The 15,885-nt window shown below is 42.9% G+C and overlaps 1 protein-coding gene across 6 annotated transcripts in view; it reads right to left on the bottom strand.

Moving 5' to 3' along the window:
• The window catches only part of npas2 (neuronal PAS domain protein 2), a 290,102-nt gene that overhangs the window by 36,276 nt on the left and 237,941 nt on the right, over positions 1 to 15,885 (bottom strand). For all 6 annotated transcript variants that reach the window (XM_072595560.1, XM_072595559.1, XM_072595562.1 and 3 more), the window contains 2 exons: positions 12,320 to 12,426; positions 9,172 to 9,319 (listed from right to left, as the gene is read on the bottom strand). In XM_072595560.1, coding sequence (XP_072451661.1) covers positions 9,172 to 9,319; positions 12,320 to 12,426 — 255 coding nt within the window. The remainder of the gene's footprint in view (positions 1 to 9,171; positions 9,320 to 12,319; positions 12,427 to 15,885) is intronic.

The raw sequence follows: 15,885 nt of genomic DNA, 5'->3' as shown, positions 1-15,885 counted from the left end.
TGGCTCCCAGTGCCAGCACGCTACTCCCCCACAGGTAGATCTTTGTCCCCACCTCCTCTCAGTCTGGTGATAGGGCAAGGACACCTACTCCACTGACATTGCTTGGAGTGGAAACTCTGATTTGTCAGTCTTCCAGTCTGAAAATGTGTTGCTGGAAAAGCGCAGCAGGTCAGGCAGCATCCAAGGAGCAGGAGAATCGACGTTTCGGGCATGAGCCCTTCTTCAGGAATGAGGAAAGTGTGTCCAGCAGGCTAAGATAAAAGGTAGGGAGGAGGGACTTGGGGGAGGGGCGTTGGAAATGCGATAGGTGGAAGGAGGTCAAGGTGAGGGTGATAGGCCGGAGTGGGGGTGGGGGCGGAGAGGTCAGGAAGAAGATTGAAGGTTAGGAAGGCGGTGCTGAGTTCGAGGGATTTGACTGAGACAAGGTGGGGGGAGGGGAAATGAGGGAACTGGAGAAATCTGAGTTCATCCCTTGTGGTTGGAGGGTTCCTAGGTGGAAGATGAGGCGCTCTTCCTCCAACCATCGTGTTGCTATGGTCAGGCGATGGAGGAGTCCAAGGACCTGCATGTCCTTGGTGGAGAGGGAGGGGGAGTTGAAGTTTTGAGCCACGGGGTGGTTGGGTTGGTTGGATCGGATGTCCCAGAGGTGTTCTCTGAAACGTTCCGCAAGTAGGCAAGTTCCGCAAGTCTTCCAGTCTCCCTATCCACCCCCATCCCCACCCCCACCCACACCCAATTATTGTGCACTGACACCCCCTTGTAGCTTGTCATGGCTCAACAACATCACGGGCTGGCCATTTCAATGTTACGGACAACCATTCCTTCATTCACCCCTTTAAGGGACTGTAGCTCAAAGTGTTGTCAATGATTACTGACCTTGACAGGCTGTGAGGTGTTAGTACACTAAATCACAGGCTGCTTGTGGTCTGTCCAGACAATGTCCCACGAACATTGTCTGTACGTTGTCTTATCATTGGACTGGATTTTCAGAGCAGTGGCAATCTCATGCAGGTCACCGGTCTTTTGAACACACCTCTTTTCCACCACGAAGGAGCTTAGCATTTCTGATGGGAGATTCTGCTCAGGGTTCCTTCAGATAGACAGAGCGGGACTTCCACTCTGACAGATGGTGCAGAGCAATCAGGGAAGACAAACCCGGAGTTCTTCAGTTCAGCAGAAGAGTCATACCAGATCTGAAACATTTGCTCTGTTTCACTCTCCACAGATACTGCCAGGCCTGCTGAGTTTATCCAGCAGTCTTCATTATTACCCAAACCTGTCGTACCCTTGTTAGCCTCTATCAGAACCCCACCCCCCAAACCTCTTTACTCCAAAATCAGCTTCTCCAACACCTCACCTTGCAGCTGAAATCTATTCCGATTCTGGAACTCAATTAGTTTTTAAAAAGTTGAAATAAAGTTAAAAGAGGGCATAACTGGCAAACTGTTAATACAGAGGGATGTCGTCTCCAGGAGCAGCGTGTGTCTACATCTGTGGCTATCTCACACTTGCTGGTAAATTTGCGGATGACACTAAGGTCGGTGGAGTTGTGGATAGTGCAGAAAGATGTTGCAGGTTACAGAGGGACAAAGATAAACTGCAGAGCTGGGCTGAGAGGTAGCAAATGGAGTTTAATGTGGAAAAGTGTGAGGTGATTCACTTTGGAAGGAGTAACAGGAATACAGAGTACTGCCTGCAACAGGAGTAGACTTGTCAACTTTAAAGGCATTTTAACATATGGATGATAATGGAATAGTGTAGGTTAGAGGGGTTTCAGATTGGTTTCACAGGTCGGCACAACATTGAGGGCTGAACGACCTGTACTGCACTTTAATGTCTATGTTCTATTGTGGCCAAGTGGGTTCTATGTTTGGCAAAAGGAACATGGTCTGCCTTCAGTTATCACTCACATTTAGCCTTCAGGGTGTGTGGAGGGGTATGTTGTTAGTTGTTTGAAAAACGATGAATCCCTTTAAGGGCCACACTTGGCTACTAACTCCTTCTGGTCAGTTCCCAGAAACAAAAGCACCCTTGAGATAGCTGAGTGCTGGCAAATTGACCTACCAACTGAGAGCAGGGAAATCACTGAACCACTCAACCCCCCAACTCCCTGTCTCCGCTCCAGCTTTGACAATCTTTCCAAAATCCAGCCCGGTACTGAATCTGACCTGTGTAGTTATGGTAGCTTTGGAGTTTGTCGAAAGGATGTTTATTATTGGCTGGTTCTTAGTCCCAGTCAGTACAAGTGATTGTGGCAGCATGGGTGTTATCTTCTTTGTTGTTCCTAAGGTATTCTCCTTTAACTTCAGATGAGGGAATGATGTCATTAGAACATGATGGCTTCGAGGCCTCGTGGGAATGTGACTGTTGAAATGTGAGTGATTGCAGTGAGCCAGTCTACAGTTAGGGGGCACTGTATCCTGCTGCATACACAGTCTGGCCTCGCTTTAAAAACTTGTTGATTTTTTAAAAAAAAGATGGGCAACTATTGATTTGCATCACAAACTGTGATTTTACTGATGATATTATCTCATGGTCACCAATTCAGTTGTGAACAGGTCTGGGCACCATACCTTGGGAAGAATATCTTGGCCTTGCAGGTATAAGCAACAGAACAACCAGCATCTCACTCAAGGGTAGAATAGGCATGAAGGGCTGAATAGCTTACTCCTGTTCCTGTATTCAGTTCATGGATTTCTGGCATTTAAGTGAAAGATTTGTGGGTTTAAGAATCCTGCCACTTGCCCGACACACCCCGAGATGGAATGGCACATTGCTGTTTTGAGCTCCCATTGAATGCGTGTGTCATTAGCATTTGTTGCCTGTCCCAAGCTGCCCCTGAATGGCTTGCTTGGACATTTCAAAGTGAAGTTAATAATCAACCACAACACCTTGAATCTCGAGGTCAGACAAGATAAGGGGACACATTTCCTCAAATAGAGAACATTAGGGTAGTGACTGTAACACAGTCAGAGTCAAAAAGTGTGGCACTGGAAAAGCACAGCCAGTCAGGCAGCATCCGAGTAGCAGGAGAGTCGACGTTTCAGGCATATCATCAGGAATTCCTGATGGATCACTGTCAAGGAGTCTCCTCGTGTAAATAAAGGGTGTCTTGGTGATGGGATACCGGCCTCTATGGAGTTATTTCAATGAATGAACCAATTGAGTTTTATAAAAAAAAGTCTCATGGTTATGACCGACTCTACGAAGCAGATTTTACGAATGAAGTTTAACTTTACAGTTGTAGCCTAGGTGATATTCAAACCTACGTTCCCACAGTACTCCCTTGGTTAAGCTAACTCAGTAGCATTGTCATTATGTCACTGTACTCATACTGCTATAATATTAGAGGTGTCATCTTTTTTCAATGGCAGATTAAAATGGCACATATACTGCCTGGTCTGGGTCTAAAAGAATCCATAGCACAATTAGAGGAAGAACACGGAATTATCCAGAAAATAGCCAGCATTCATCTCTCCTATAACACCAGAGAAATGCATTCTCTGAGCTGAGATGTCACCTTTTGTTATAAAACCTTAAGTTATCTTGAGAATGTCACTTAAAAGAAGTTCTGGGATTTACACATTAATAAACCGAAAGCTGTAACCCATTATAAAAGATGAAAGACTTCATAATAATCCAGGTTTGTTCAATATATTATTTCAGTTGCATGGAAGTGTAATCTTTTGCAATAAATTCTGTGTCTTATGGTCTTATTCTCCACAACCACCTGATGAAGGAGCAGCGCTCCGAAATTTAGTTCTTCCAAATAAACCTGGTGGACGATAACCTGGTGTTGTGTGATTTTTAACTTTGTCCACCCCAGTCCAATATCAGATCCTCCATATCATAGCTACCAGAGAAATTGTCTAATTGTTACTTCATGCAATTTGCTATGTCTGATGTAAGTTAGCTGCTGTGCTTGCTCATGTAACCATAGCACTTCAAATACCATTCGTTTAGGTGTCGGTGCTTTAGATGATGATGTTTCTGCATATGTGTCAATTCTCTCAATTTACCAGCAAGGTTTCAATGCAAAAGCTCTACTTTCACATCAAAGCAACTGTAGCATGTTTACTGTAACAGAATCCCCTCAGTGGGTTTCACAGAAGTGTGAGATTTATGTATTAAACCACATGAGGAGATATTTGGATAACAAACCCTAAAGCTGAATCAAAAGCACTGTGCCCACATGCGATCAATCTCAGTCACCAACATTAACCTTTGAATTTCCTCAGATAAATTCCAACTCCATTCTTGATAGAAGTCTATAAAATATGAGATGCATGGGTAAGGTTGATGGTTAGAATTTTTTCCTCAGAGTTGAAATGTCTACTACTAAGGGGCATGCATTTAAGATGAGAGGGAGAAAGTTTAAAGAAGATGTGAGGGGCAGAGTCGTAGGAGTCTGGAATGCATTGCCAAGGATGGTGTTGGAGGCAGACATAATAGGGACATTTAAGGGGCTTTTCAAGAAGCACATGAATATACAAGAAATGGAGGGATATGGACCAAGGGCATGCAGAAATAATTAGTTTTAATTTGGCATCATTTTCAGCACAACATTGTGGGCCGAAGGCTTGTTCCTGTGCTGTATTGTTCTATGTTCTATCTGACAATGGGGACTGCAGATGCTGGAGAAATCAGAACGGATAAATCATCAGCTTTTCACGAGTGGAATGATTATTTTCAAATCAACCTTATGTGAAAAACGACCGTTGCACACACAGATAACTCAGTGAAGTGCAGGTTGATTGAGCATGAGAAGTGGATCTGGAGCAGAAATAAAGGAAAATTAGGTTGCTGTTATTGTTTCAGTTATTTAAACAGAACTCATTGACCAGCCACACAATGTACACTTTGGGTTGGGATAAAGGCAAAAGCTGGTGAATCCACATCACCAAGACAGTTGTGAGCAGAACTGAGTAGATTTTGGAAAAGTGCACAATCTTAATGAAGGCTGTGTCTGTGGAATATGCATTGGCTGGGAGCTGCTGTTGGATAGGAATCAATGGCTAAATCCTTGATGGAATGGAACATAGAACATAAAGTTGATGAAGTATGGTGCTAGAAAAGGCACAGAACCTTAGGCAGCATCCGAGGAGCAAGAGAGTCGACATTTTAGGCAGGACTCTTCTTCAGGACTATGGAGGGAAGGGGGTTGAGAGATAAATGGGGGTTGGGGCTAGGGGAAAGGTAGGCAATAGGTGGGTGAAGATAGGAGGTGATAATGACAGGTTGGTGGGAAGAGTGTCGTGGATATATGGGAAGGAAGATGGATAATTAGGTTAGGTCAAGAGGGTGGATCTGAGTCCGAGGGTTGGATGTGGGATGGCGTGGGCAGAGGGGAGATTTGGAAACTGGTGAATTCAACATTGCGGCCGTGTGGTCAGCTTGAGAGGCAGAAATGAGGTGTTCTTCCTCCAGATTGCGGGTAGGGTCTTGTGTAGGTGGTGGTGGAGGAGGCCCAGAATGGACATGTCATTGGTAGGAATGGGAGGGGGAGTTGAAGTGGATAGCCATGGCAAGGTGGGGTTGATTGGTGGATACAGACCAGAGTTGTTCCTAGAACTGGTCCGTGAGTTTGCGCTTGGTCTCTCTGAGGTAGGGGAGACCACATCGAGAGCACCGGAGGCAATAAATGAGATTCAAGGATGTGCAAGTAAATCGCTGCCAAATGTGGAATGATACTTTGGGGCCTTGGACGGAGCTGAGGGTGGAGGTGTGAGCGTAGGCTTCGCATCTCTTATGGTAGCAGTGGAAGGTGCCAGGGGTGAAGACGGGGTTATTGCGGAGTGTGGACCTAACAAGGGAGTTGCGGATGGAATGGTCCCTACAGAATGCAGATAGGGGTGGGGAGGGAAATTCATTTTTGGTGGTGGTGTCTGACTGAAGGTAGCTAAAGTGGCAGAGGATGGTGCACTGTGTTTGGAGATTGGTGGGGTAGAATGTGAGGACCAGGGGAATTTTATCTTTGTTGGGGTTGGGGGGGATGAGTTTGAGGATAGAAATGTGAGAAATAGTGGATACGCGACTGAGGGTGCCATTGATCTCTGGGAAGGGAAGATTATGGTCTTTAAAGTCGGAAAAAGTTTGGGATATCCTGGAATAGAATTGCTCAAACTGAGAGCAGATCTGGCGAAGGAGCTCTTTGAGAAGGTGACCAAACAAGTGGATGAGGGTAAAGTGCTTGATGTGGTATGTATTGATTTCAGTAAGGCATTTGATAAGGTTCTCCACAATAGGCTGTTGCACAAAATTTGGAGGAATGGGGTTGAAGGTGATTTAGCAGTTTGGGTCAGAAATTGACGAGCTGAAAGAAGATAGAGGGTGGTGGTCGATGGGAAATGTTCATCCTGGAGTTCAGTTACTTGGGTTTACCGCAAGGATCTGTTTTGGGGCCACTGCTGTTTGTCATTTTTAAAACATTACCTAGACGAGCTCGTAGAAGGGTAGGTTAGTAAATTTGCAGATGACACTAAGATCAGTAGAGTAGTGGATAGTGCAGAAGGATGTTGTAGGCTATAGAGGGACATAGATAAGCTGCAGAACTGGGCTGAGAGGTGGCAAACGGAGTTTAATGTGAAAAAGTGTGAGGTGATTCACTTTGGAAGGAGTAACAGGAACACAAAGTACTGGGCTAATGATAAGATTCTTGGTAATGCAGGTGAGCAGAGAGATCTTGGTGTTCATGTACATAGACCCCTACAAAGTTGCCATCCAGCTTGACAGGGTTGTTAAGAACTGAAAAATGTGTTGCTGAAAAAGCGCAGCAGGTCAGGCAGCATCCAAGGAACAGGAGAATCGACGTTTTGGGCATAAGCCCTTCTTCTGAAGAAGGGCTTATGCCCGAAACGTCGATTCTCCTGCTCCTTGGATGCTGCCTGACCTGCTGCGCTTTTTCAGCAACACATTTTTCAGATCTGATCTCCAGCATCTGCAGTCTTCACTTTTTCTCAGGGTTGTTAAGAAGCCATATGGTGTGTTAGCTTTTATTGATGGGGGGATTGAGTTTTGGAACGTGAAGTCATGCTGCAGCTGCACAAAACTCTGGTGCGGCCACACTTGGAGTATTGCGTGCAGTTCTGGTCACTGCATTATAGAAATTATGTGGAAGCTATGGAAAGGGTTAGAGGAGATTTACTAGGATGTTGCCTAGGATGGAGGGAAGGTCTTATGAGGAAAGGCTGAGGGACTTGTGGCTGTTTTCGTTAAAGAGAAGAAGGTTGAAAAGTGAATTAATTGATACATATAAGATAATCAGAGGGTTAGATAGGGTGGATGGTGATGGCTAGCACAAGGGGGCATAGCTTTAAATTGAGGGGTGATATATATAGGACCAATGTTAGAGGTAGTTTCTTTACTCAGAGAGTAGTAAGAGTGTGGAACACACTGCCTGCAACAGTAGTAGACTTGTCAACTTTAAGGTCATTTAATATGGTCATTGGATAGTCAAATGGACAAAAATTGAATTATGTACATTAGATGGGCTTCAGATTGGTTTCATAGGTCGGCGCAACATCGAGGGCCGAAGGGCCTGCTCTGCGCTGTAGTGTTCTATGTTCTATATTCTATGTGCTATGTAGGTGGAGGAATTGGGAATAGGGGATCATGTTTTTACAGGAGAAGGGGGTATGTGAGGAGGTGTAGTCAAGGGAACATTGAATTCACCAGTTTTCAAATCTCCCCTCCGACCACATCATCCCAGATCCAACCCTCCTTCTCAGATCTGCCCTGTTAACCTAACTTAGCTGCCCATCTTCCTTCCCACCTATACACTCCACCCTTCCTACCGAATTATCACTATCACCTCCTACCTTTACCTACCTATCGCCTACCTTTCCCCTAGCCCCAACTGTTGCTCCTGTAACCTCATTTACCTCTCAACCCCCTCCCCCACCCCCAAGTCCTGAAGAAGGGTCTTGCCCAAAACTGACTCTCTTGCTCCTCGGATGCTGCCTGAGGTGCTGTGCCTTTTCCAGCGCCATACTTCATCAACTTTATGTTCTATGTTCCATTCCATCAAGGATTTAGCCATCGATTCCTACCCAACAGCAGTTCCCAGCCAATGCATATTCCACAGACACAGCCTTCATTAAAATCGTGCACTTTTCCAAAATCTACTCAGTTCTGCTCACAACTGTTTTGGTGTTGTGGATTCAGCGGCTTTTGCCTTTATCCCTGGTCAATGAATTATTTTAAAATAACTGAAACAATAACAGTGACCTAATTTTCCTTTATTTCTGCTCCAGATCCACTTCTCATGCTCAATCAACCTGCACTCCACTGAGTTATCTGAGAGTTTAACATTCTTTTTTCACACAAGGTTGATTTGAAAATAATCATTCCACTAGTGAAAAACTGATGATTTTTAAGAAAAAGCATGGTTAGCATTTTGATAAATGATATTCACTTCAATATATGAATCAAGCTGCTAATTTTAAACCCTGCTTCAAGAGAACCCTTTTTATGCTGCAAGGTTTAGTTAGTTAAAAAAAAATGTGAAAGCTATTGCAATTTTCATATTAGCTAATGATGTTCTTGAACCTGCTATTTTTCTTAATCTTAAGCAGTGACATTGAATAGGAGTGATTATCTAAGCAATAAGACTTGCAGCTTCAATTTCCCTGTTCGAGTTCCATAATGTCACACAACATTTAAAAGGCGTCTGAATGAATATGTGAATAGGAATGGTTTAGAGGGATATGGGCCAAACACTGGCAAATGAGACTCAATTAATTTAGGATATCTGGTTGGCATGGACAAGTTGGACTGAAAGGTTGGTTTGCCAGCTGCACATTTCTATGACTCAATGTCTTAGATATTTTCTGTAAACCAGTTCTTCATTTATGTATTATTCTCTGCTTGTGATAGTCCCAAGCAGAAGATAGGCTCAGTTTGGATCAATAGTAAAGAGATTTATTACACATTACTTAATAGTTAGTTACATTATGTCAGAGATGCATGATGTTTTCTTGTGAGATATCAGGTTTAATCAAGGATGAGGACATGCTGTTAATACTTGGAGTAACCCACTGAAGCACTCACTAGAGACCACATTGAGATTTGGTTATCACCTCTCAGAAATATCCTTCCTCACAATGGGCAATTATCTCTGCATTTCAGGTCCCAGCTGACTAATACAACGACATGATACTAAAGTGAACCTACCTCACCACTGTGTGCATGCAGACAATAAACTCTGGCTTGGAATTCCACTGGTGATAGGTGATGTAGTAATGAGTCTGGAGCCAAATCCATCGCTGTCCTTTGGTCAAGAAGCGGTAGTAACAAGACTTGCCCTTCCCAAACTGCATCACTACACAGAATGAGCATAGGCATAAGTGTCAACCCATTACACATTGACTTTCAAGTTGCAGCTTCCTATTTTACGAAGACATACATTTTGTGAACAGAGATGTTTTTGTTTTAAGTTATTTATGCTTCTGATTTGAACTGCAGAATAACAAACCATTCACATAAACAGACCCATGCTGCTGTTTATGCTTCACAAAAGCCTCCTCCCCGCCCCCCCCCCCTCCCACCCCCGCACCCACTCTCCCCTCCTCATTTCATCTTATGTGCATACCTTTCCATTCTTTTCTTTCTCATACTGGCCTTGTACATTCCCCTTGGGATTGTACTATTCATCTCATCTATTTCCTATCAGTAAGTTTTACACTCCACGACTCTAACCAACCCAGGACCTGCATGTACAGCTCAATCTGAATGCAAGCTGAAACAAGGGGGGGCCATGGCATTTACAAGTTACTACTCTCTCTCTTTCTGGGGGAAGGAACACAGCCAAAATCCTGTGCTCTATTTCATAAAATGGCGCATGTCTGAGTAGGTATGCCCTTCAACCTAATCTGCCCCAATAACAATTTTCATCACTCTCCACTGTAACTGAAACTTAAGCATTGAGTTACACAGAGCCTTGTGATCCAGACTTTGTCTATTAGAAACTGAATTTCACCTCTCATGCACATTTCTCTAAAAGATTCTTACAAGCTGCAAGTGGAAATAGTATTCCATCAGTTTGAGCTGAAATTGAACCAAGATTTAATATTCGAGGACTCCCCCAAAAGTGCAAAAGCCTTCCTTGCAGTAAATTCTTCTCTGGTAGGGGAAATTAGGGGCTGCATTGCATTTTATGCTTTTCTGAACAATGTAGCTAAAAACATGGATCTTTAGAAGCCGTGTGAATAAAGATTATCTCAGTGTTGCAAGTGAATAAAGAGTAGATTGTTCAGTGTTGTAGGTATGAGAACATTGGAAAGGTCAAAGGGAGTGTCTCCAAAAGAGCTTAGCTGACAACCTTCATTCACTTAGCACCTAGCTACAAACCTTAAGATATCTCTCCTCGCCCCCATCCCAGGCCTGCAAGCCTTATTCCTGATGAAGGGCTTATGCCCGAAATGTCAATTCTCCTGCTTCTCAGATGCTGCCTGACCTGCTGTGCTTTTCCAGCACCACACTCTCGACCCTTAAGATATCTCTCCCTCAAGATTTAATCTGCATTCTCATTAATCCATGTCAATGGGATAGACCTTGACTTTATGAGTGATGACACAAACTTGTCACAACAAGTTAAGTTTTGAAAATTTTCATTAACTTTAAATCAAGAGAATTGTAAATCAGTCTATTGACTTGTTGAGTCAAGATCCACTCATTCATCTCAAATCTTGGTTTACACAGAAAAGAAAGGTAAGATGAGAATAAATCATAAAACCATAAGACATAGGACCAGAGGTAGGCCATTCAGCCCTTTGAGTCTGCACAGCCATTCAATGAGATCATGGCTGATCTGAAAATCCTCCACTCCACTTTCCTGCCTTTTCCCTATAGTCCTTGATTACCTCACTGATTTAAAATCTGTCTCAGCCTCAAATTTACTGGAAGACCCAGGCTCAACAGCTCTCTAGTGAATAATTTTGCAAACTGACTGCCCTCCAAGAGAAAACAAAAGTTCCTCACCTTTGTCTTAAATAGGCGTTCCCCCCTTTTCTGAGATTATGCCCTCTCAATCAACGATATGCAGGTTAGGTGGGATTGGCTGTGAGAAATATAAGTCAAGAGTGTGGTGCTGGAAAAGCACAGCAGGTCAGGCAGCATCTGAAGACTGAGAGAATCGACGTTTTGGACAAAAACCTTTCATTAGGGACTCTAATATCCAGCATCTGCAGCCCTCACTTTCGCCATGAGAAATATAAGGTTGTAGGGGAAAAGAGTGGGTCTGGGTGGGATGCTCTTCAGAGAGGTCAATGTAGACTCAATGGGCCAAATGGCCTACTTCCTTCTTGTAGGGAATTTGTTATTCCATGATCCCAGGCTCTCCCACATGTGGAAACAACTTTTCTACATCTACCCTATCAAGTGATCTGAGAACGAAGTATGTTTCAATAAGATCTCTAATTCTTTCCTAATTAGAGTCATAGAGTCATAGGTTTACAAAGATAATTCAAACAGGACAAACTAGTAACCAAAAACTGAAAGTAAACTAAGGTAGAACTGAAGGGTTTGAGGGATAGATTGGTGAGCTAAGGCAGCCTGGCTGTGAAACATATATTGCAGAACCCAAAATGATCTGATTATATTGATACAATAACTAATTACAGAGCTATTATCATTTCTCACTTCATTCACCCCACGATTAAACAAATAGATAAACGAACATTCCAAAATATGATATAACAATGGTCTGTGGATGCTGCAGATTGGAAACAGGAACAGATTGGTGGAGAGACTCAACAAGTCTGACAGCAACTGTGGAGAGAGAAAGCAGAGTTAGTATTTCAAGTCCAATGAATCTTCACCAGATTCAATAGACGTGAAGCTGGGAAAGCACAACAGATCAGACAGCATCTGAGGAGCAGGAGAGTCAATGCTTTGGCCTGAAACATGGAATTTCCTGCTATCGGATGCTGTCTGACCTGCTGTGCATTTTCAGTTTCACATCTATTGACCCTGGCTTCCAACATCTGTAGCCCTTACTGTCTCCAAATCGTCATCAGAACCGGATGACGAAGAAGAGCCACCTGACTTGAAATGTTAACTCTGCTTTCTCTCCACAGATGAAGCCAGACCTGCTGAGTTTCTGCAGCAATTTCTATTTTTATTCCAAAATATGCATTCAAGTAAATACTGTGCAAAGTTATTCATAATTAATTGTCGAGTAGACCAAGGGGAGAGTTGGATGTCAGTAGACTGCTGTGCACTGATCTATAACATGTTTGTTAGTGCACATACCTTACTGCTGACACTGTTCCTATAACACAAGTCCCTATTCCATCACTATTATATAGCACCAGTCACCTACAGTGTTCATGGCATCTTGCTAGAAGCTCCAGATCATCAACGTGGTAGTAATCATAGCCAGATGTTCCTAGCACTTCGAACGGTAAGTAACCTATAATAGGAGGGGCCCTGATAAAGAGGAACAAGGTAACATTAGTTTCGGAGGAGCTCCAGACTGTCAACCATTGAAATCTTCATTCGCAGCACATGGAACAGTGGAGGGACAGAGAAACAAATACCTCTCAATTGTCACCTCGCTCATGTATCTGTGTGGTTAAATATTTCCACAATATCTGTGTCTCGTTCCTCTTTGGTCAGTCAATAATATTCACCACCTTCTGGGTAAAGTAATTCATCCTAACGTCCCCACATCCTTTCTCAATCTGAACCTACAACTTTGTCACCTAATTCTTGAGCATATGGAAATCACCAGCATTTTAACAGGGATTCATTTATCTTGTTTCTGTCAAGAGTCTTGAACATGCTATTGAGTTCAGCACTTCCCTTTAAATAATTAATCCAACATGACCTAACATTTTACAAATACTTTGTACGCATTTTAATAAGTTTGTGGATGCAATATTGTCCATCGTTGTTTCTGATAATGGGTTAATCCCTTCTCCTGTTTACATTGCTGAAGTGTTTCTTAATTCACTGAGTGTTCAACACTTTAGGGTAGCTGACATTGTGCAAAGTGCTTTCTTACAGGTTAACCAAGGGGAAATGATGCTTTTCCTCAACTTAATCTCTTTCCCAAAATGGACCATTCCTCCACTGCAGCCTGTCAGCCCAAGGACAGCACGGGTCAATGAAAACCATACAGAGCTGTCCTTTCCAATTGTGTGATATTTTCATCTGCAGACTCCTTTCCTTACTTTCTAACAGGTTGACCTTGTCAGGTTAATTACATTGAAGCTTGTCCTAACCGAATCTGATTTGGTCAACTGTTTGTTTCCTAATTTCGATGTGTGATGTGACTGTTGTATTCGGTATACAATTAGTTCAATACCGAGGATCTGCAATATGTATTTATATATTGTGCCATTTTTACAGCCTCTGGGTCTATTGTGTCATGAAGATAAAAAAGACGTGGATTTATGATAGACGAATAACTACACCTGCCAAATAATAATTGCCAAATGTTATTGCCTGAAAGTATTAACAAGTCATCAACATCTTCAAACACCCCCATTCCCAACACTTGGCTGCTTAAACAGATTCATTCTCAACATTTACTCATCCGATCTACTGAATTGTATTACAGTTGTGTGAAACACACTAAATCAGCAACTATTCTCTTTAGGTAAAAACAATGACTGCAGATGCTGAAAACCAAATACTGGATTAGTGGTGCTGGAAGAGCACAGCAGTTCAGGCAGCATCCAACGAGCAGCGAAATCGACGTTTCGGGCAAAAGCCCTTCATCAGGAATAAAGGCTCTCCACGCTTCAGGCTCACTGCCTTTATTCCTGATGAAGGGCTTTTGCCCGAAACGTCGATTTCGCTGCTCGTTGGATGCTGCCTGAACTGCTGTGCTCTTCCAGCACCACTAATCCAGTAACTATTCACTTTAGAATGTTAGAAAGCAACGGGTATGAGGAGGTCTGGTGGGCAATCAAGCTGATACCTTCCACAACCTGATATACCTCCTCTCAGGGACACCAGTTCACCACTTCCATTTCCTGAGGGAAATCTCTGTATAATTGCTCCCTGATTGTGAAATGTTTAAATATTCCAAATCATTAAAGGATTAGATACACTGATCTCCTATGGTTAGCAGTGACAAATTCTGGAACATTCCATCATTTTTACATCCTACTTCTCAAGCTGTTATGGCTGTGATAAAGGTAAACTGGTATTCCTAACTCTAGCCTGTGGCAAGTTGACCATACCATTCTTCCTCAACGCCTCCCCACTACTGTCTTGTTGCATTGATTGCACTTGCCTGGTTCCATTCATAATGTTTAGTCACAGTCCATCATTCACTGTTACTACTGTTGTAACTCCTACACCGTTACCTCTGGTGACCTCCAAGGATCTATCTTTGGTCCCCTCCTAATTGCCATCAATATGATGCCCCATTGGTAACAACATCCAATGAAACAGCATTAATTTCCATGTGCATACTTGTCAGAATCTTGAGAAGTCCATATATTGATTCTTCTTCCTAATTAACAAAAAATAACTTTAATGCTGATGAATGACTACACACTTCAGTTATTTCATTGTTCAGTGCGTGCTAAAATTATTTTAAAAATTTCGTCTTGTAGTGAAACTTGGATAGAAAGTAACTTGATGGGGAATTACAATGTGGGCCTCGTAGCCTAATGCATAAAAAGGGAACCTTATGAAGGAAGGCTGGTTACTCTTTGTAAGCTAAAAGATTGGAAGAATCTAAGAAGACAAGATATGGGTGGTGCCAAGACACCTTAACTGCTTATCAAGGTCGCCATGTTTTTCTTGTTTTGGTCAAGCTTAGCATTAGAATGGTCATGACATGAATGAGAATGCAGCAGTCCTGAGATTCTGACCTGACTTAGACAGCTGAATTGGTATATTGGCTACACAGGTCGGGTTTAATGTAGCTGAGCCTCTCTGATATAGCCAGGATATCAGTAATCATGGTCTAGCACTCTGCTGGGAGATTGGAACTGATACTGCAATGAACATACTACTCTGTAGCCTTAACATGAGGTACAGTGTACGAATAATTGTTGTTTAACTGTGACCTAGATATTTGGTCTGAACTTGCATGCAGACATGAAGACTATTTGTTACAACAATTACATATTTTATAATTAAGCCATTCAATTATCAGGGAACTACTGATTGGGTTTGATTTCCATGAATGTTACTGTGTGCACAATGCTGTGGCAAATCTTGGAGTGGGGTCCTGAATCATGACTCAGAGGCATGAGTAAGACCAACTCAACCACTCAGGCCTGGGTTGTGTCATTCTGTGAGATCTACGCTGTTACGAAGGAACAGCAACAAGTTTTACTGAACAGAGATGATGGTGCGAGGGGACATCTTCCTGGGATCCCGACTGGCAAAACTCCAGTTCCATGTGATCTGTTATCACAATGATATATCTCCTTTCAAACATGCTCAGTAACTACACCCAGAGTAAAAGGTATAATTTCCTTAACTCTGCAAGATGTAGATCCATCTGGTCAATGTAATGTCAATTATGCTTTTCGGTTTGGCTCTCATTTTCCACCTGCATCACTGGTTAGCAGCAATGCAAGAAAGGGGCCCACATGTGTAATTCTGCCCCGGTTAGTTAACAGCCACTCCATCAGTAACTCCTCAACAGCACTTCCTCATGGCAACACTTGCAAACTGAGATGCTTGCAGGCTAAAGCTTCAGAGAAACTTGAAGGAGTTTTGGAAACATCCAATGTGCATGATAGAAAACAAATTTTCTACAATGGACAAATACTTCCAAGACTGTGGATGCCTCAAGAGAAGTGAAGTCTATGTGAGTAAATTTTGACAGAATACCTGGAGCAGAGGCCCTCTCCATGGTGATCAAGCATGGAACTTTTATACTTGGGTAGCCAAGGATTTTTGCATGCTTTGCCCAAG

The sequence above is a fragment of the Chiloscyllium punctatum genome, chromosome 25 (genome assembly GCF_047496795.1).
Source record: "Chiloscyllium punctatum isolate Juve2018m chromosome 25, sChiPun1.3, whole genome shotgun sequence".
Taxonomy (NCBI): Eukaryota; Metazoa; Chordata; class Chondrichthyes; order Orectolobiformes; family Hemiscylliidae; genus Chiloscyllium; species Chiloscyllium punctatum.
This window is presented reverse-complemented; position numbering and strand designations above follow the sequence as displayed.